We start from the raw sequence: 23153 nt of genomic DNA, 5'->3' as shown, positions 1-23153 counted from the left end.
ACTACCTCTGGAAGGGTTAGTGGCAGGAAGTATTAGTAAGTAGGATCTCTTTCAGAATTATCAATTTCATGGTGACATTTGAGACAATGAGAAATAGGAGCTGCATTAATTCTCTATCCCAACTGCAGTATAGAACAGGCCCACAATATGCCAGGACACTGTTGTTGACTATATCTGAACAGGGAATCTGGCTGCTTAGAGTGGTGGATCTGCTTCTGTGAACTGGAGTCCTTCCTTCTCAAGTCCAGTTAACTCTACAAATCAATGCACCAAAGGATACTGTGGTCCAAATTCAACAAGCACCAGAATATTTAGCAATGTTTTAAGGTGATTGCATCTCTACGGGTCCACATACTCAGTTTATCCATAGGTTTTGGCTCTTGCCAGCCTGCTTAAGTTCTCAGGATTTATTTAATGTGAATTGCAAGTCAGGATAAAGAAAACTGATGCAGTTTGGGTTTTTCACAATTATTTGGTTTGACAGTTCATGTAGGATGATTAGTCTCTGCAAATCTTTGACACCTAGCTGACCATAGACAAAAAGCCTCAAATGGACAAATCTGACAGTTTTTGTTTGATGTTTTTGTGTTTACAGAATGCGAGTGCATTATCAAAAGAAACAGAAGTTACAGTTTGATACCAAGCTTGGAATGAATTCTCCATTCTGAGAGAAATTGGGAATAACTCACTTTCTACATTTAAAAAAAGAATAATCTTCATGCTTTTAGAACTGAGAATTAACACGTCCTTCAGATATAACCTGAGGAAGTTAGACCTTTATTCTACTCTTAACCAAATGTTGAAAAAGAATGTAGTAAAATAATAGTTTGTGACATAAATAATGGATAAGGAATTAGAAAAACACTTTAAAATACTTCATTATGTTTTTAAAATGGAGACTTTGTTTGATTTCTGTATTTCCATAATAAAATTAATTCATCAATTTATATTAGTCATAAATTTGCACATTATTTATTTACATTATTAATTATTCCCAGCTATACATGAATCTATTAACAGAATCTGTGAATACATTATTCAACATATGTTCTTAATGCTGATCAAGAAAGGCTTAAAATTGTTCCTTTATTTGTCAAAAAGGACAGTGCAACATTTTAATTAGTTGTTTTCTGCCATTGAGTGCAGTGCAAGAGAGGAAACAGATGGTTGTAAAACATTGGGGAGACTTGAATCAGTTAAACAACAGATTCAAATAGAATAAGAAAGCTGCAGGTATTTTAACATGGAGTGAAATATATTTCTCATGATAAATTTGATTCACATTTAGAAAAACAAACGACAAATAGTTTTGAATTGGTATTTGCTGTCCATGTATTTCCTATTAATTTGTAGTTACTATTATTAACATTGTTAATCTATATTATTTAGGGGACTTTTTCGCAATGCTGTTTACCAAATGCTAAATGGATATTAGATGGTTTGTAAACCTGTGATGATACACTTGGAAACACGGTCAGCTAATGGATTGGTCAGAGTCAAGATTAGAGTGGTGCTGGAAAAACACAGCAGGTCAGGCAGCATCCGAGGAGCAGAAAAATCGATGTTTCGGGCAGGAGCCCTTAATTTCCTGCTCCTCGGATGCTGCCTGACCTGCTGTGCTTTTCCAGCACCACTCTAATCTTAACTCTGATCTCCAGCATCTGCAGTCCTCACTTTCGCCTAACAGATTGGTCATACAATATTCCTTTCATTTGTGAAAACTATGTCACATGGATACAGGAAGTGCAACACCAATCTAGTTTCTCTGCAGAAAACCACAAGCAATTTGAATTGTTTTGGTGGTGTGGGACCAGCTGCCGGAGATGCTAACTTCAATTTTCCGCTTATGACTGCAGCTGGTGCAAGTCTACTTTTTGTAAATCTTCAAGCAGTCCACCGAACCATAATTTTATTAAAAGTTAAGCTTTCAATGTTAGAAACTGACACAATTGCAATCTCTTTTGTAGTTTTAAAGATTACATCATTAGTGTAGTCTATATTTAAGGATGCTGTCACAGGACACCATGCCTGTTCAGACAGCATTAGTCTACACAGTGTCCATGCTAAAATCAGTAAAAGTGTCAATCTCATATGTGTAGAATCACTAATGTGTAAACTGAAAATGTCACATATAAAAGCAATGAAAAATATCAATTTAAACAACAAATTCAGATCATTGTGATATTTTTGCATGTGTGTCCTGATAAATAAATAAAATGAAACAAAAGAAGATGGCTTGCATTAAAAATGTATTTTGGTCAGGCTATATAAACTGCATCAAAAATTGACCATTCATAAACAACTCTGCAATTCAAAATTAAAACACAGCAAGGACATTCTTTTAAGTACAAAATCAAATTTTCTTATAATTGTTAATAGAAAAGTTGCTGTCTCGGGTAGATTAACTATATTTTGTGCATTGATTATCATGGGATAATAAGAACATTTTATACTTCAAATTATTTCTAAACATTATGGAATGATTGGAAAATGCTTTGGAATTCAATTACTGGATTGTGGGATAATGCCAAATGTTGAATCTCTTACTGTTCACATAAATTTATACATGTTAATTGAGAACAGCAATGTTTTAATGTATCACTTTTTTTTGCAAGTGCTCGTTACACAGAGTTGTGTGTTTTATTTTAGAACTTGCATAATATGGTGAAACCTCATTATGTCTGCCAGATGTTAGCTGTATAATGTACTTAGGTTAGCACATCCATGTCCCAGTAAATGTAAATTATTCTATTCTCAGTTCTAGGGTGATAGTGGATGCCAATTACAAAATCACACATAATTTTTTCCCCTCTACTTATGAAATGCACACTAAGGTAACACCAACATTAATACCTGACAAATTAAAGTGCACTATGCTTACTGACAGGATGTAAAGAGCCAGCAGTTCCACTGAGCAGCAAAACAGATATTATACCAATCTGAAAATACTTATTATTTATATTGAAATTTAAGGATAGAAATTGAAGGGGGTGACTAATCTTTGTAAATGGCCCATAGATAGAAGATACCATCCAACCAATTATCCAAAAGTAGGCAAAATGAAATTTTCAACTGAATGCTTTCACATTTGAAAAACATCGCGTGCATTTTCCAGACAGGTTACGGAATGCTAGATACTTGCATTCAGTTAAAAACTTTATTTGAAGCAGATTCATAGAACCTTTGAAAGACTCCATTCCCAAAGGTGCTGCGTCACAGCTGCCATGTCTGAATATATTACCTTTTAAGATTCTCCCTGTTGCCTTCAAATTCCTCCCAAACTGTAGCAGCCTTTAATAGTCTCCTTCACTATCCTCTTGCAACAATGTTCTTCCAAATTTATGCTTGTACATGTTCCTGATTTTGATTTGATTTATTATTGTCACATGTACTGAAATACATTGAAAAGTATTGTTTTAAGACCATAAGAAATAGGAGTGGAAGTAAGGCCATTCAGCCCATCGAGTCTACTCCGCCATTCAATCATGGCTGATGGGCATTTCAACGCCACTTACCTGCACTCTCCCTGTATCCCTTAATTCCTTGCGAGATTAAAAATTTATTAACCTCTGTTTTGAAGACATTTAACATCCCGGCCTCCACTGCGCTCTGTGGCAGTGAATTCCACAGGCCCACCACTCTCCGGCTGAAGAAATGTCTCCTCATTTCCATTCTAAATTGACCCCCTCTAATTCCAAAACTGTGTCCACGAGTCCTAGTATCCCCACCTGACAGAAACAATTTTCCAGCGTCCACCCTTCCTAAGCCATGCATTATCTTGTAAGCTTCTATTAGATCTCCCCTCAACCTTCTGAACTCCAATGAATACAATCCCAGGATCCTCAGCCGTTCAGCGTATGGTAGGCCTACTATTCCAGGGGTCATCCGTGTGAATTTCCACTGGACACGCTCCAGTGCCACCATATCCTTCCTGAGGTGTGGGGCCCAAAACTGGACACAATATTCTAAATGGGGCCTAACCAGAGCTTTATGAAGTCTTAGTAGCACTTCACTGCTTTTACATTCCAACCCTCTGGAAATAAATGACAATATTACATTTGCTTTCTTAACCACGGACTCAACCTGCAAGACATCCTTTAGAGAATCCTGTACTAGCACCCCCAGCTCCCTTTCTACTTCGGCTTTATGAACTTTCTCACAATTTATAAAATAGTCCTTGCCTGTGCTCTTTTTTCCAAAGTACAAGACCTCGCATTTGCTCACATTGAATTTCATCAGCCATTTCTTGGACCATTCTCCTAAACTGTCTAGATCTTTCTGCAGCATCCCCACCTCCTCAGAACTACCTGCATGTCCACCTAACTTCGTATCATCAGCGAACTTCGCCAGAATGCCCCTAGTCTCTTCATCAAGATCATTTATATATAAAGTGACAGCTGCAGCCCCAACACTGAACCCTGCGGGACTACTCTTGTCACCAGCTGCCATTCCAAAAAAAAAACCATTTATCCTAACTCTCTGCCTTCTGTCAGACAGCCAATCCTCAATCCATGCCAGTAGCTCACCTTGAACACCATGGGCCCTCACCTTATTCAGCAGCCTCCCGTGAGGAACCTTATCAAAGGCCTTTTGGAAGTCTAGGTAGATAACATCCACTGTGTTTCCCTAGTCTAACCTAGTTGTTAAATCTTCAAAGAATTCTAACAGGTTTGTCAGGCACGACTTCCCCTTACTAAATCCATGCTGACTTGCTCTGATTCGACCCTGCATTCCAAAAATTTAGAAATCTTATCCTTAACGATGAATTCAAGAATTTTACCTACAACCGAGGTTAGGCTAATCAGCCCATAATTTTCCAACTTTTGTCTTGGTCCTTTCTTGAACAAAAGGGTTACGACAGCAATTTTCCAATCATTTGGGACTTTCACTGATTCCAGTGAAATGTGAAAGATTACAACCAACGCCTCCGCTATTTCTTCAGCCACCTCCCTCATAACTCTAGGATGTAGCCCAGCGGGGCCAAGAGATCTGTCAATTTTTAGACCTTTTAGATTATCAAATACTTTCTCCTTTGTAATGGCCACCATACTGAACTTTGCCCCTTGATTCTCCTTAATTGTTGGGATATTACTCATGTCTTCCACTGTGAAGACTGACTCAAAGTATTTATTAAGTTCTTCAGCTATTTCCTTATCTCCCATCACTAGCCTTCCTGCACCAATTTGGAGTGACCCAATTGCTACTTCTGCCTCTCGTTTGTCTCATATATTGAAAGAAATTTTTTACTATCATTTCTAATATTATTGGCTAGCTTATCTTCATATTTGATCCTCTCCTTCCTTATTTCTCTCTTTGTTATCCTCTGTTTGTTTTTGTAGTCTTCCCAACCTTCTGATTTCCCAGTACGCTTGGCCTCTTTATAGGCTCTCTCTTTTTCAGTGATACATTTCCTGAGTTCCTTCGTCAGCCATGGTTGTTTAATTCCCCCCCCCCCACCGGGTAATCTTTCTTTTCTTTGGGATATACCTCTGTATTGTGTCCTCAATTACACCCAGAAATCCCTGCCATTGTTGCTCCACTGTCTTGCCCTAGGCTCTGCTCCCAGTCAATTTTTGTCAGTTCCCTCTCTCATGTCCCTGTAATTACCTTTATTTAACTGTAACACCATTACATCCGATTTTGCCTTCTCTCTTTCGAACTGCAGACTGAATTCTACCATATTATGATCGCTGCCTCCTAAGTGTTTCCTGACTTTAAGATCGTTTATAAAGACTGGCTCGTTACATAACACTAAGTCCAGAATAGCCTGCTCCCTTGTAGGCTCTGTCACAAGCTGTTCCAAAACACCATCCTGTAAGCATTCCATGAATTCCTTTTCTTTGAATCCACCGGCAACATAATTCACCCAGTCTATTTGCATAATGAAGTTCCCCATGATCACTGTGACCGTACCTTTCTGACATGCCCTATCTATTTCCTGGTACATCTTGCGCCCCAGGTCCTGACCACTGTTGGGGGGATCTGTACATAACTCCCATCATGGTTTTTTTTGCCTTTGTGGTTCCTAAACTCCACCCACACAGACTCCACATCATCTGACCCTATATCATTTAATGCCATGGATTTAATTTCATTCTTAACTACCAGGGCAACCCCACCTCCCTGTCTTTTCAATAAGTTGTAATCCTTGGATGTTTAACTGCCAGTCCTGAACACCCTGCAACTTTGTCTCTGTGATGCCTACCTTGAAGTCTGTCTTGAACTTCAACCCTGCTCACATGCTGCTTATCCTTCTGCTTGACTCCATACTCCCAGTTGCTTTCCCTTTCCCCTGACTCACAAGTTTAAAGTCCTAGTGATCACCCTATTTATCCTTTTCGCCAGAACACTGGATCCAGATCGGTACAATCGCCCCGGTTCCAAAACTGATGCCAATGTCCCATGAAATGGAAACCCTCTTTCCCACCCCAATCTCTTAGCCATGTGTTTACTTCCCTAATTTTCTTATCCCTATGCCAATTAGCACATGGCTCCGGCAGTAATCCAGAGATTATGACCCTCGAGGCCCTGTTCTTCAATTTCCTTCCTAGTGCTTGATACTCCCCAAATAGGTCCTCCTGCCTAGCCTTGCTTATGTTGTTTGTGCCAATGTGGAACACAACAACTGGATCCTCCCCCTTCCACTCCAATATCTCTTCAAGACTTTCGGAGATGTCCTGCACCCTGGCACCGGGCAGGCAACACACCATGCGGGACTCCCAATCCGGCTCACAAAGGATGCTATCTGTCCCCCTAATTATAGAATCCCCTATGAAAACTACTTGCCTTTTTGCTCCCCCCTCCCCCCTTGAATGGAAGTTTTGCATGTTATTCAGACAAATCATACCTTACATAAGTAAATCAGGGGAAAAGAACAGAATATAGTGTTACAGAGAAGGTGCAGAGAAAGATCAACAATAATATATAAGAGGTTCATTTGTAAGTTTGATAACAGCAGAAAAAAAAAGGTCTTCTTGAATCTGTTGGTACATGTTTCAAACTTATGTATCTTCTGCCTGATGGAAGAGGGAGAGAATATAATCAGGATGTCTTTGATTATGTTGGCTGCTTTTCTAAGGCAGCGAGAAGTATAGACTGAGTCAACGGGATGGAATGCTGGTTTGCAAGATGTATTGGGCTGTGTTCATAACTCTGTGATCTTTTGTGGATTTGGCAACAGCATTTGCCATACCAAGCTATGATGCATCTGGATAGAATGCTTTCTATGATGCAGGTGAAGTGAAGAGGATAGATAAGCGATATGAGTTTGCCCTTTTTCCAATAATGTTATTAAATCCATAACTATATTAGAGACCACAAGAGACACTCAAACTGTTTTGTTTGAGAAATCTAGAGAAAGATCTAGATTTCACCCCCCGAAAATGCAATGAAAGCAAAAGTTTAAGTAAATGGATAGGTGGACAGTATATTGAACTTCCACAGTACAAAGTACAATTGGAGTGGGACTTGTTACCTGGAACAGAGGTAATAGAATTGGTTAAGACACGAATGGAATGGAATTATTCCTGGGTAATGATATAGCAAGAGTGAAAGTTATAGCTTTATGTATAGTCAGGCAAAGTCCAGTCAAAGATATAAAGCTTTATCTTATGTATAGTCAGTCAAAGAATAGTTCAGGAACAGTTCTATCTTATACAGTGATCACAGCAATGACTAAATAAGTCCAGTATTTGAGGTCACAGAAATACCACAAAAAGGTATTGGGGAAGCTGATACTATTTAAAGGGAGTTTTTCCACACATTTCATTAACTGATGCTCAAAAAAGCAGAAACGAACAAAACAGAAATTGCTGGAGAAATTCAGCAAATCTGGCAGGATGTGGAGAAAAAAAAGTTAAAGTTTTGAGTTGAGTGACCCTTCAGAGTTTGAGTTTCTCCGGAAATTTCTATTTTTGTTTGTTTCAGATCTCCAGGATTCAGTGTTCTTTATTTTAGAAAGCAAATCCAGAGTTATCTAAGTTACAAAAAGGGAGCTCACACTACAGCTAAGGTGAAGGAATTCTAGAATGCTATTGTATTAAGAATAGTGTTCTGATGATACAGCAGAAACACCCTCACCCCTGCAGATGAGGAATGGATGCTTGTTAATTAAAAAGGTGTACTGCCCTAATATCATAGAGTGAAATTGCAAGTTGCACATGAAATTTCTATAGCAGACATATAGGAATAGGGAAAAACAGGCATCAATAAACATGAATTCTATATGGCCAAGACTTCCTAAGGATAGAGTGCAATTCTGTAAAATGTCTCACAAATATCAGCTAATAGATAAACAACAACAACAACAACAACAACATGTAATCAAACTGGCACTTTTAATATTTATAGCTGCAGGTAGTTCTCCTATAATGCGCATTTATTAAACGCGATTTGGCAGCAGCGTGATTAGTGAATTGCAAACCTTGTTCTTATAAAGTGAACTCCCAAAGGCTGTTACGCAATTCTATCCCCAGCACTTACCTGAATAGCAAAATGCAGCCTCACGATCCTCTGTCTGCAAAATGCAAATTCAGTGTGTTCAGCTAAAACAGGAATAAAATTAGGTCTGCAAGCCTTGAAAGTTAGCTTGAAACTAGAAATTGTAGTCTACATTTAGAAGGAACTTTATTTCAAACTGGGGAGAATCTTGAGGAGGACTGGACTTCCACTCTGCATCACGTGGTCAGGCGGATTGCGTGTTTTCTGAAAAACTTTGTAAAAGGTACAGTGCTGTAGTCAGTGATTTTAGTGCTAAAGTGTTAAATGTACTTTATTATTTCATTAACATATATGATTTAAAGATTTACTTCGATTTTCAATCGTTTGTATTAGGCTAAATGGTATTCTTGGTGGTTCGCCCCTAACCCTGTCTTTCCAATAGGCCCCACTATTTAAGATGCGTGATTTTCTATAACACGATGTTGCACAGGAACACAATTACTACGTCATAGGAGAACTAGTTTTGAAAACCACTCAGACAAATGTTAGCAATTACATAGGATCATTAAGAAAAATGAAATCATGACATCGGTATATTTTTACAATTATGGATAAGTCAATCCGATTTCCAGAATTTATTCCTTGAAAGACCATTATAGATGAATTAGTAATGGAAAAGGTAACTTAATTTTTTAACTTGATATAGTCTACCAATTAAAAAACAATTTAATCAAGATTATATTTTTATATTAAAAAAATTCCAGCATGTAATTAGTAGTTTGGGGATCAAACCACTGAATTCAACTGCATATGAGTCCTAGACACACCATCCAACTCAAAACCATGATTAAATTAGCAATTGTTTTTGCCATTAGTTAAAATAGTTTAATCACAATAAATTGTTATTCACTTGTGAATGGAAAACCTGGTTTTCATTTTTTTTTAAACTTTGAGTAAAGCAGTTATGTAAAATTGGGCAACTTGGTGGTTTAACGAGATTCTTTAAATTTTGATGACTGCGAGAATAGTGAGACTTGATTTCCAGCACATGAACCCGCACTGGGTCATGACATAATATTTTCCATAGCTCAGTGTCAAGTTTTGTTTGTTTAGTTCCTGTGAAGCATTTTGCTAAGTTAAAGGTGTTGTAAAGTTTAGGCTATTGTCCATATGGCAAAAAAAATCACAAACAACTCAGACAACTATGTTGCTATGGTATTAAATATGCAACAACCTAATTCAAACCAATGGTTCAAACAGAAACACAGGAAGTAGAAGCAGGAATAGGTCATTCAATCCTTCAAGTTTGTTTCACCTTTCATTATAATCATGGCTGATTATCGAGCACACTACCCCACTCCTGTCATCTCCTTTATGCCTTGGTCCTTTTATCCACAAGAGCTGTATCTATCGCTTCTTCAAAAATACACAATGTTTTGGTCTCAAACACTTTTTGTGGTCGCGAATTCTACAGGTTTACCATCCTTTGTGTGAAGAGATTTCACATCTCAGTCCTAAAATGCTTACCCTTATCCTTAAAATATGACTCCTGGTTCTGGACTCCCCCACCATGGGGAATATCCTTCTTGCATCTAACGTATCTAGTCCTGTTAGAATTTTATAGGTTCCTATGAGACTCCCCTCCCCCCACCACCCCATTCTTCCAAACACCAATGAATACAATCCAAACTCTCCTCATATGTCAGTCCTCGCCAAGAGTGTGGTGCTGGAAAAGCACAGCAGGTCAGGTAGCATCCGAGGAGCAGGAGAATCAACTGTTCGGGCATAAACCCTTCATCAGGCTTTTCCAGCACCACACTCTCGACTCTGATCTTCAGCATCTGCAATCCTCACTTTCTCCTCATATGTCAGCCTTGCCATCCCAGGAATTAACATGGTAAATCTTTGCTGCACTATCTCTATAGCAAGAACATTCTTCTTCAGATAAGGGGTCCAAATTGCACACAATATTCCAGGGCCTCACTAATGCCCTGTATAATTGATGCGGAGGTGCTGGTATTGGACTGCGGTGGACAAAGTTAAAAATTGCACAACACTAGGTTATAGTCCAACAGGTTTATTTGCAACTACAAGTTTTCGGAGCGCTGCTCCTTTATCAGTTAGCTAGCTAGCTACTTGCCAAAGGAGCAGAACTACAAAAGGTTGTACTTACAAATAAATCTGTTGGACTATAACCTAGTGTTGTGTAATTTTTTATTGCATAATTGAAGCAAGACATCCTTGCTTCTGTACTGAAATCCTCTCGCTGTGAAGGCCATCATACATTTTGCTTTCTTTACTGCCTGCTACACCTGTATGCTTACTCATAGCAACTAGTGCAAAAGGACACCCAGGCCTTGCTGAACACTCCTCTCTCTCAATTTACAGCTGTTCAAATAATAAATCGGCCTTCTTATTTTTGCTACCAAAGTGGATAAGCTTGCATTGATCCACATTATACCGTAGCTGCCATGCATTTGCCTATGCACTCTGCCTGTCCAAATCACAGTGTAATATTTGTATCCTCCTCATAGCTCACCCTTCCACCCAGCTTTATGTCTCCTGCAAATTTTGAGAGATTATATTTAGTTCCCTCTTCTAAATCATTAACAAATATTGTGAATAGCTGAGGACCTGCTGTACTAGTCACTGCCTGCCATTCAGAAAAGGACACATTTATCCTTACTGTTTATTTCCTGCTGCTAACCAACTTTCTATCCATCTCAGTACACTAACCCCAATCCCATGCACTTTGTCATAACCACTAGCAAAGCATAATGTGTGTATTGCAAGAAGTACATGAAAATAATTAGTAGAAGCTTGTGCAATCAACTATTTCAAAGCACTTATTTGTGTATCAAGAGATATCAAGAAATGTTCTACCAACTAAATCACTCAAGTACCGGTAAATGTTTCATAACAATTTGAGCTTCCATTCAGCCAAGTAATAACATAGTTGGTATACAATACAACCTAAAAAAACAAAATAAACACTAAAATTAAAAAGAAGCCTAAATGCACCCATGATTTTCTCTCTAGACTGAGGCCTGATTTCAGCTTGCCTTTGTGCACAGGGGATTTCAAGCTGTTGTGTCAGTAGGTATGTAACAAGATTAATGGAAGTTCTACTTATTTCCTTATCTGTATGAAACATCATTAACAGAGACATCCAGGCATGAAGTTTTCAAATAAATGTGAGACCTAGGGCCAGAAAAATTCAAAAGTCTGAAAGAAAAAAAGTTTTAAAAAAGTATGTAAGCCATTAAATAAAAGTTATGAATCAATGGTACGAATCAACAAATCAGTTGGTCTAGTGTTCTAGAGTACTGTGGAGTGTTTGTCTGAGGATCAAAAGGGATGGCTTTGAGCTTCTCTGATTCAAGTTTCTGGAGATTTCCTTACTGGCACCTCTATGTGCATTTCTGCTGCAATTCAAACAAGCGAATAGTTAGAGGCCACAAGGGCTTAATCGTCTTCAGAAATACGCAAACTAAGGAGTCAATCTTTTAGCTCAAATTACATTGGACATATTCAACAAGCAAGTCTTGCTGCTTTCTGCCCATCGAGGACTCCTGGATGACGGCTGGTACTTAAGAGTTCTATCTCAGTTTCATAGCACTGGTCCGCGAACCCTTATCCAATGATGAAATATCCCAAAATCTGGGAAAAGTCTCCATATAAATTCTGTTCTAAATCTGATATTATGTGCTGCATTGCCATTGAGTACTTTCTCAAGCATTCCTGTTCTTTGTGGTCATACATAAATCCACATGTCACTGCAAAACAGCCTATTTCCAATCCAAGGCAAGGTCATTGTTGGCCAAAAAAACCTGCTTTCTACAAAGCCTGTTTGTCATGTATTTTCCTTCAATTGCTTATTGCCATGCCCAACTAACCCTCAATAATCTAGTTGGAGGTATCGTTTTTAAACCTAACAGTACAGAGCACCATGTAAGTAAAGACTTCAGGCCACTTGAGAGACCCCTTTATTAATGATGGGTCAAAAAAGGTGGAAGAGATCACAGATTTCTTAACATTAATAGCAAAAATCTTTTAGAAGATGTGTTTCCTCCATTGGTGATCAAAGTTTACATTATCCTGGCTGCATTAGTAATGGAAATGATAGCACAGGCATTTCAGAGTAAGTTCCTTGCCATGCTGTGCATCCTCATTTGGTCATCTCAGCAGAAATGTTCCTGAATTGCAAAGCCCTCTGCCATTCATTGCATCCGGAGGAGACCTCCTGGCTCTACTCCATTCTTGGTGCTCTGCAACCATGCCCTCCATTTCCTTTTCTCCTGATACATTGTTTCCTTTTAGGAGCTCATTGTCCACAAGTTTCATATCACTCTGGAGACTTATGCTATGAAGGGTGAAAAGGCCTACCATACTGAGTGGGCTCTTGTAGGAGAATATTGCAAGGTACCAACTGACTGGTTTGCACATTCAGATATCTGATATCAGCTTAGTGTTGGAACTGGAAGTATTGATTGTGATACCTCCATGCCTGTATGACACTCTCCTAAAGTGGTGATTAGTTATCTTGTCAAGAGCTATTCATGTATCCTAGAATCCATCCATGGATTTTGGGACCGAGAGTGAAGATCTGCAAGAGTCTGGACTGTCAGCCCAGAGGATGAAGGAGTTAGGAATGAGATGCATAGACAAAGGAAAATCTTATTGTATTTGTAGATCAGTTGAACATTGAAGGAGTGGGAATCGGTGTTGTTGGCAAAATTTGATAGTTGATCATTCCATGTTCTGATGGCTACATGCTGTTCTCTGCACCTGCACGATCCCATCTTTTGTCAGTTGAGTAATGCAAGATGCAGTGGGGTGCAGCTGCTGCAAAATGCCACTAAGATCTGAAACTGATGCTTTGAACCAGAATTAAAGAAACCAATAGCAAAATGACTTTGATTGCTTCTAGCAGAACATGTGCTGTGAAATCTCCTATAGTAACCTTCCTCATACACAAGTGTCTTCTTGAACTTTGCCTGGTAGTCATGTTATCATGGTGCCAGGACAGTGATGATCTCTGCAATGCCAAAGCAACTACAGTTCCCTCACCTTGCCACCTGCACTGTGCTGATGGCACCTGTTTCCCAAGATTTTCAACTTTTTATGCAACTCAGCTACTACAGTAGAACCATGACTGGTTCCCCGTGATGTAACCAGTTAAATACATCTGATCTGATCCAGAAGGTGTACACAGCCCATATGCCCCTAAGAAAATTACAACATTCACCAATTAATCATCATAATCATCATCGATTGCACAAAATAGCTGTGCTCTCCCCTTCAACTCTTACTGTTGTGACGATTGCTGGTGCTGTGAATGGGATCTGGAAATCAGCAGAACAGATGGCATGGTATCTTGGGGCCCTGCTTATTTCCAATCTAGTCCCTTTCTAGAACTTCATTTACGTTCAAAAACAGAAAGCAACAGAATTGCTAGAACAATTGCTAGTAGGTTGATCATGTCTCCCATCAGAAACAAGGGAGTGATTTTCATGCATATAAGCAAATAAGTGTCAAATGAAGCAGGTAGGGCCCCAGACACACTTTTTGAGTTATAGCACCTTACGACTATCAGTTCCTATGTCCCTCGACCAATCTTGGGTGTTAAAAGCATGTCATTTCCAGTACAAATTAAAAGAAGTTTCAGCTGTAGTCAAGAGAAACTTTTCTATATAGCCTCACTTTTTATGGATTTTGGGTTTAAGCACTATTTTGTGTGTTAAAAATGCTATGTAAATGTAAATTGGTGTTGAAAACATCAAATTTTAATATTGTTAACTTAATAGGTTCTGTAATAGGCAAAACATGAAACTGAAGGAATTCCAATGTGAATGTAAGAAAGAAAAACAAAAATCTCTTATTTCCATAACTGTAAAATCTTACAGCAAGATTAAATATTAGTATTAAGCATAAATGGTAAATCCAATTAATTGAAGCTATTCCCAAGGCAAAAGCTTAAAGTGATGAGCTCATGTACATTTTTAATTGTAAAATGCAATACTTTGTATACAGAACTACTGTATGCACATATTATATGTTAGATATATCCAAGCTTCAGACTTTATATAAGCAAACAGTAACAAGGTTCTATTATTTCAGCCTTTCAGCTTTGTTTATCAGCTGGAGAAGAGTTCAAAACTACAGGGTGTGGAAGAACTTCTACATTTTCTAAATTTATAGTCCTGCATTTCTGTATTGAAAGTTTAATTAACTTCTAGACAAAAGCAGTAGTCTGACTCCTGATGATTTACCTTTACTGCAATGTTTGATTTATCTTCATAATTTTAACTGATCTACTCCTCTGCTATTTTGAAAGCCCAAGGAATCATCCTGAAATGATGTGACATGATGGTTCCCAAAATGTCACTATAAGTAGCAAAATGTTTGAAATAGTCAAGCTGTCACAGACAAGTACAGAAGTGAACATATATTCTAAATGTCTCCTAAAATAAGTTAAGGCATTGTAAATTATTGGAAGTTCCCTTATAGTATGCCACTACAGTATAATTGACACAATACCAATTTCATGACTTTTCACAAATGAACTGCATGCAAAATTTTTAACAACCTCTGCAAATTTTTACTATGTTAGCAAATATTTGTTTTTAAGTGATTGGGTAAGATTAGCTGATCTTGGCGTGATAGGGTAATTGTAGCAACGCTGAGCTACAAAGGGAAAAGTAAAATTTAGGATTCCAAGCAATTACAGCACAGACCTGGAAAGAGTCAAGCTCAATTGTGATGATCTCAAAGCTGATGGTCTCAGTTCCGGGTTTCACTTAAAGAGGGACTGCTTTGCATGCCAAGCTACATAAGCAGCATGCAATAATTAGAAATAAAAATAGAAATTGCTGGAAAAACTCAGTAGATTTGGCAGAACTGGAGAAGAAGGGTCACTGGACCCCAAATAGTAACTCTGCTTTCTCTCTACAGATGCTGCCAGACCTGCTGAATTTTTCCAATAATTTCTGTTTTTAGTTCTGATTTCCAGCATCCACAGTTCTTTGCTTTTTAAATTTAATGCAATAGATGGAGCTAAGTGATCCCACAGCCAACAGATAAGGTCACAGAATTGTCATTGCCCATCATGTCTTGACAGGCTGTCTGAACACTTTAATTTAATGCCAATCTCCTGCATTTCCCTGTAAGCCTGTTCATTGTTTTGATTTAAATAATGATCTAGTGTCCCCTCAAATGACTCAATTGAAGCTGCCTGCATCACTTACAGGCAGTGAATTATTCTAGACCTTAACTACACACTCTGTGAAAAAGGTTTTTCACACATGGCATTTGCTTATTTTACAAAATACTTTAAAACTGTGTCTTCTGATTCTCAATTCATACATGAATAGGAATTGTTTCTCCCTATCCACTCTGTCCAGACTCCTCCTGTTTCTGAAAATTTCTAATAATAATCCACTAATTCTTCACCTGTCTAAGGAAAACAATCCAAACTTTTCCAATCTTTGCTCACAACTGAAGTGTCTCATCCCTGGAACCATTCTCATACATTTCTTCTGCACACTCTCCAATGCATTCAAATCCTTCCCAGAAAAGGACAATATTCCAGCTGAGGTCTAACTAGTGACTTACATATGTTCATCATTACCTCTTTGTTCTTGTACTCTACACTCCCATTTAGACCAATCTTTCTACTATTAACAACTTACATACTTATAAACTCAGATCTCTCTGCTCCTGCACACCCTTTAGCATTGTATCCGTTATATTGCACTTGTACCAAAGTGCATCACTTCACACTTCTCCACATTGAACTTCATTTGCCATCTATCCGCCCATTCCATCAATGTATTATGGTCTATTTGAATTGTCCTCCTCACAGTTTATCATTTTCCCAAGTTTTGTCTCATCTGTAAACTTTGAGGTTGTCTCCTGCATATCAAGTTCTAGTGTTACATTCACTGGGATTGCATGCTAGAAATCAAGTTCCACTATTCTTGGATTCATTACAAAAGTTAAAGATTTAACAAAAACATGCAAATTTCCCCAATTTTCAGACCAAGATTGGCAGATAGTATGGACCAAATCTGTGTACTTAACAAGAATTACAATTCATTACAAATACATAAAACTCTAACTAAAGGTAAATAATTATGAACCAACAGCATATATCCTATACACTTCGGTAAAAGTTGAATTTTTTAGACTATTTTTTAAGGTTAAATTTATGGGGGTGACTATTTGGATACTACATTGGAGGGGTTGAAATTCATGCTACAGTCCAAATACTGTTAGCAGAAGACCAATTGATCGCTAAACAAATAAAGAAAAAAACCCAACGAATTACAGAGTAATTACTAGAAAAAGACAATAGAAACAAAAATGAATTAATACACTTTTATTTATACATACAAAAAGTGAAGTAGAAATATAATATGGCTTTAAATCACAGTTACATCATAGATTTTAAATTAAAATGTTACAAGTTCATTAAAATCCAACAAAATCACAATGTTCAACACTCTCAGCACTGAATAAAGCTTCATAATCATCAGGATGAATAATACCATCCTATGATCCTCTTCCTCCTCACTGCTGTAATTATAGATAGCACTTCATCTGCTTCTTCTTCATCCACATGATCCCATGGATAATCGTCCTGTGTACTGGCCAATGCATTCGAAATTCCACATTTCTTGAATGATTTGAAAATAGTGTCAGCTTTTATTTCCTTCCATGAATCAACAATCCATCCCAGATGAGCAAACTCTTTTCCTTGCATAGTCCACCAGGTCGTAAATTCCAAACCTCCTTTATCCATTTTCAACATCCACCTTCATTCATCCAGCCTTGTGGATGCATATGAATGACAATTCCTTTTGGAAATTTCTCCTTTGGGAATGTTTTCTCTTAAAAACACCAAGAGTTTTAACTTAGTGGCATCAACCATGCAAGAAAGAACTAAAGTCAAACTGCTTTTCTTATGCCAGTGGTTTTCATCAATACTGTTTTTTTCTCCTTTTTGGTTCACAGTTTGACTTTTTGGCATGTTGAGAGTAATTGACGTTTTGTCTATGTTTCCAATTCATGATAACTTGTAGGCTTACTTCCACTGATTTCGGATAACAAACTGGTGAAACTTTAATATCTTATCTTTTAGTTCAGCAGGCAGCTTTAGTGAAATCTTAGTTCTCTGCTGAAGTATTAAGTCATGCCTTCTCATGAACCTTTTGTACAATGCAGCACTTGCCTTAAAATCAAAAATTCCATCCTACTTTAATTCATTTCGTGCCTGGATTTGGATGGCTTCACGACTAACACATTTTCCATTTTGACGATTTTCAAGTACCTATTCTGCAACTTTTTTCTCCAATTGTGGCCACTTGTTAGGTTTACCTCTGTTGGCACACTGTTGTTTTAGCATTATCTGAAGTTGGTTTGATATCTTTTTCCAGTCTCTCACAAGTTTCTCCAAAACACAAAATTCTCTTGCTGCTACACAATTATTTGTCTTCCCTGCAACTTCAATAAGTTTCAGTTTAAACACTACAGAATAGCTTTTGTTTTTTCTGGAGAGTATTTTTACACAAAATGTTGAAGAAATTTCAAAATCTCACCTACGCATATGACTGTATTCCACAAGGTTGGTTGTCATCTAACTCTGACCTGTTGCATCAGAAACTTTGACACCAAATTGGTGTGAATTGTACATCAAATCACAGAATACACAAAAGAAATTCATTTTCCCATCGTAACATTTATGTACAGGAAAATACCTTGACTCACAAATGTTGATCTGTTACCTGTAAAGAACTAGAGTTGACTTTTACACGAGATATATGGAAAATTCCAGAATTTTTGGACGAAAATAGGGAGTTGCCTTTTACATGAGATTGACTTTTACTTGAGTATATATGGCTTCTCTACTCTAGCTATAACTCTACACCCCATATAAAATTCACCCTGTACATATATATATCTATATATATAGACAAACACAGACACAAAAAATGGGTGTCATGGGTGGAGAGAAAGACTAGGAAGGCAGTACAATGTTTCCTTTCTACAGAGTTCACTGAGATGAACTTTTTAGCTTGTCCAAGTCTGCCGCTCCTCGATATTCCTTCTCCATGCACTTTCACTTGCTTGCTGGAGGCTCAGAGTGGCTGGTTAACACTATAAAGTCATCGAATTATTGCTTGACAGCCACAGGCTACAGCAACTGATCTGGGTAAATAAACTGGCTTTCTTCAGGCTTGAGTTTTTTTTACTACAGAGAAAAGGAAAACTCCTTCCTTTCGGACATTTGATAGTGTCTCCCTGAACATTCACACTAGAAAGCCAACTACACTGTTGTTGGCAGGCAGAAGGTCTTTGTCATTGACAACTCGTCATCATTCCTCACACCAATCAGCTGATTTGATGCCAGCCGAATTTCCATTTATCCACACCCCTTGACTTCAGCTCAATAAGTATCAGGTAACTTGCTTTTAAAAAGTACAGCAATCCCCTTCCATAATTATTGATTTCAAAATAAATCCCTTTCCCATTTCAGACCACAATCAGAAACAGAGGAAAATAAACAAACAAACAGTCTTCAGACTAAATCATTTATATGTTAGGAAAAGTACAAGTACTGGCTTGTGTGTGTGTGTGTGTCACCTCTGTCTCCTATCCCTCAGCCAATGATGTATTAGATTAGATTAGATTAGATTAGATTACTTACAGTGTGGAAACAGGCCCTTCGGCCCAACAAGTCCACACCGACCCGCCGAAGCGCAACCCACCCATACCCCTACATTTACCCCTTTAACCTAACACTACGGGCAATTTAGCATGGCCAATTCACCTGATCCGCACATCTTTGTGACTGTGGGAGGAAACCGGAGCACCCGGAGGAAACCCACGCAGACACGGGGAGAATGTGCAAACTCCACACAGTCAGTCGCCTGAGGAGGGAATTGAACCCGGGTCTCTGGCGCTGTGAGGCAGCAGTGCTAACCACTGTGCCTCCGTGCCGCCCACTACATCGTTATTGTTCCATTTACTGCATGAGTTATGACTTTCCTCACAAGACTGTTGTATGGTTCTGTATCAAATGCTTTTTACAACTCCATGTATATCACAAGGCAGGCTGCCCCTCATAAGCCCCTTTGTTACCTTTTTTAAAAACTCTAGCAAGTTAGTTAGGTACAAAGTTCCCTTAACAAATCCATGCTGACTCTTCTGAATCAAAGAACAACAAAGAACAAAGAGAAGTGCGGCACTGGAACAAACCCTTTGGCTCACCAAGACTCCGTTGAAGATTCAATCCACATTTTCCATGACACTACTAACATTTTTTCCAAATACTTGTTTCTAGAGATTTCTCCACCACTGACATTAAACTGACTGGTCTGTAATTGATATGTTGATCTTTACAACCTTTTTTGAACAAGGACATAATGTTTGAAATTCTCCTGCAACACCACTAAATGCTGCGAAGATTGAAAGGTAAGTACCAGTACCTCTGTAATTTCCACTCTCACTTCTTTCAATATCGTTGGATGCATCGCATGCCTTATCAACTTTGAATACCAACAGCTTATTCAATACTTTTTCCTTATCAATCTAATTGTCGATCCAAACTCTCCGGTCGTGGCATATCCAATCATGAATTGTGGTGGATAACTTGCTGAAGGAGGAGGCTCCACAAACATCTCCATCCTCGGTAATGTGGGAGAATACTGCACATCAGTGCAAAACAATAAGGCTGAAGTAATTGAACGCAGGTCAGAAGTGTCAAACAACGATTTATCTCAGCCTCCTCCTGAGATCCTCAACATTATAGATGTCAGCCCTCAGCCAGTTCAATTCATTCCATATGATGTCACAAAATATCTGAAGGCACTGGATAATGCAAAAGCTATAGATACTGACAACATTACGGCAATATTATTGGAGAGGTGCTTCAGAGTTCACTGCGCCTTCAACCAGGCTGCTCAAGTACAGTTACAACATTGGCACCCACTCAACAATGCAAAAAGCTCTCCCATGTCCTCTCCCGAAAAAGGGCCAATCTAATCCAGATCAAGTAATGCTCCATCAGTCTACTCTCAATCATCAGCAAAGTGATGGAAGATGCCGATGGCAATGCCATCAAGTAGCATTTACTCAACATTAACTTGCTCACAGAAGCTCACTTTAGGTTCCACCAGGCTATCTGGCTCCTGACTTCATTATGACCTTGGTCCAAACATGGATAAAGAGACTGAACTCAAGAGGGAAAGTGAAGGTGACAGCCCTTGAATCAAGGCATAATTTGACTTATTATGGCATCAAAGAGCTGTAACAAAACTGGAGTCAATGGGAGCAAGGGTATTGACTCGCCAATGTTTAGAGTCATAGCTGGCATAAAGGGTTGTGGTTGTTTGAGGTCAATTATCTTAGCCAAAGGACATCACTGCAGAAGTTCATCAGGCTAGTGCCCTCTGCCCAAACATCTTCAGCTTCTGCAAGGTCAGAGATAGGAATGTTTGCTAATGACTACATAATGTTCAGTACCATTTGCGACTCCTCAGATATTAAAACAGTCCTACCCAACATATCTGCTGAAAGTCTTAAGCCCGAAACGTCGACTCTCCTGCTCTTCGAATGCTGCCTGACCTGCTGTGCTTTTCCAGTGCCACACTTTTCGACTCTGACTCTCCAGCATCTGCAGCTCTCACTTTTTCCTTATCCAAATGTAGCAAGGCATAGACAAATTCAGGCTTGAGCTGATAAGGGACAAGTAACATTCGTGCCATGCAAACGTTGGGGACTGACCATCTATAACAAGAGTACCATCACTGAATCCACCAGTATCAACATTCTGGACATAACAATTGATTAGAAGCTGAACCGGATTAGCCATATAAGTACTGTGGCTATATTAGCAGGTTAGAGATTGAGAATTCTGTGGGAAGTACCTTATTCCCTGACTCCTCAAAGCTTTCCCCACAATCTACAAAACATGAGTGACAGGGAAGAGACAAAGATTGTGGTGTTGGAAAAGCACAGCCAGTCAGGCAGCATGCGTGGAGCAGGAGAATCGACATTTCAGGCATAAGCCCTTCATCAGGAATCATGAGTAAGAGGGTATGATGGAACACTGTCTGCTTGCCTGGATGGGTGCAGCTCTAATAACACTCTAGGAGCTTCACACTATCCAGGAAAAAGGAGTCCACTTGAGTAAACCACATCAGCCCACCATCAACAAACAGTGGCAGCAGTATGTGCCATCTAAAGACGTACTGCAGCAACTCAACAAAGTTCATAAAGCAGAATCTTCTGAACTTACAACTTCTACAACCTAGAACAAGGAAGCAGATACTTGGTAACACTATCACCTGCAAGTTCCCTTCCAAACCAAAGACAACCCTGATACAAAACCATATTGCTGTTCATTCACTGTCATTGGGTCAAACGTCTGGAATTCCCTCCCAAAATGTATTGCCTTTGTGCCTACGCCAAATGGACTGCAGCAGTTCAAGAAGGCAGCTCACCGCAACATTCTCAAGGATAATTAGGGATGGGCAATAAATTCCACATCACCAGTAATGTCCACATCCCATAAATATTTTTTAAAACCTTGAATGAAGTACTGGAGAATGGGCATGCTGAGAGTCAGCATAAGTTGGTACTTTCAGGATAACACGAATATTTGGATGAATGACAAATGTTTAAAGAGCTAAGAATTGACCAGTAAATGAATTTACATTTTGCAATTTCATCATTCATACAGAACAAATACAACGATAACATTCTCAGCTATCTACTCTGATTTAAACATGCACAGACCTCAATAGATATACCACAAAAAAAAATTGTAAACAATCTTTAGTTCTGGTCAAGGAATGCCAACATCTGATCACCATCCAGTGACTTGTTGAAAATGTACACATACAGCCACTGAGTGATATGTACAAGGGGTCATATAAGTCCTTTAATAATTAAGGACATTATTTTCAAAGCTTAATTACAATTTTTGTTATTAACAAAGTGCTGAAATTATTCTTTAATTTTAGAACATCCAGCTTTTAACATTAAGAAAGATAATTTGCCATACTTGCAAAGTGTCTACACTTGAGTTGCTTTTGCATAAATATTTCTGGAATTTCCATTGTTTTCAAAAGGAATTCCTGTTATTCTTGAGTTATTTTCCTTGCGTTAAACAAGATAAATTTAAAGCCAGTTGAAACTCGATTTAAAAAATAATCACCATAAGACTTGTGTAAGTTTAACTGTTGGACAAAGTTTAGGACTCCCAGACTAAAACATTACATGTCTTAGTTTTCCCATCCCAGTAGTTTCTCTGTATGTGCGATTGCAGTAAAGGATTTGGAAACTATTATAAGTGATGTTATCAAATTAGCACAATGTATTTATACCAATTTCCTCCCTTTACTGCTTTAGTAGAAGCAAGGGTGGCACGGTGGCTCAGTGGTTAGCAGTGTTGCCTCACAGCGCCAGGGACTTTGGTTCGATTCCTGCCTCAGGTGACTGTCTGTGTGGAGTTTGCACATTCTCCCAGTGTCTGCTTGGGAATTGGCCATGCTGAATTGCCCATAGTGTTAGGTGCATTAGTGAGAGAGAAAAATGGATCTGGGTGGGCTACTCTTCAGAGGTTGGTGTGGACCTGTTAGGCTGAAGGGCCTGTTTACACACTGTAGGGAATCTAATCTAGAAGCATTAACTCATTTAAAATGTATTTG

The 23153-nt window shown here is 38.5% G+C and overlaps 2 protein-coding genes across 2 annotated transcripts in view; one reads left to right on the top strand and one right to left on the bottom strand.

Moving 5' to 3' along the window:
* LOC122560527 (transmembrane protein 94-like) overlaps nt 1–929 on the top strand; it is a 109657-nt gene extending 108728 nt beyond the window's left edge. Inside the window, exon 17 of the mRNA XM_043711235.2 lies at nt 596–929. Coding sequence (XP_043567170.2) covers nt 596–668 — 73 coding nt within the window. The 3' untranslated portion in view covers nt 669–929. The remainder of the gene's footprint in view (nt 1–595) is intronic.
* Nucleotides 1–23153, bottom strand: part of LOC122560525 (GRB2-related adapter protein-like) — a 262677-nt gene that overhangs the window by 219770 nt on the left and 19754 nt on the right. The window lies entirely within an intron of this gene.

The sequence above is a fragment of the Chiloscyllium plagiosum genome, unplaced genomic scaffold, assembly GCF_037043375.1.
Source record: "Chiloscyllium plagiosum isolate Xiang-an unplaced genomic scaffold, Cpla_swu_hap1 HiC_scaffold_20, whole genome shotgun sequence".
In the NCBI taxonomy this organism is placed as follows: Eukaryota; Metazoa; Chordata; class Chondrichthyes; order Orectolobiformes; family Hemiscylliidae; genus Chiloscyllium; species Chiloscyllium plagiosum.
The sequence above is the reverse complement of the archived record's forward strand: the minus strand, read 5'-3'. Positions and strand labels throughout refer to the sequence as shown.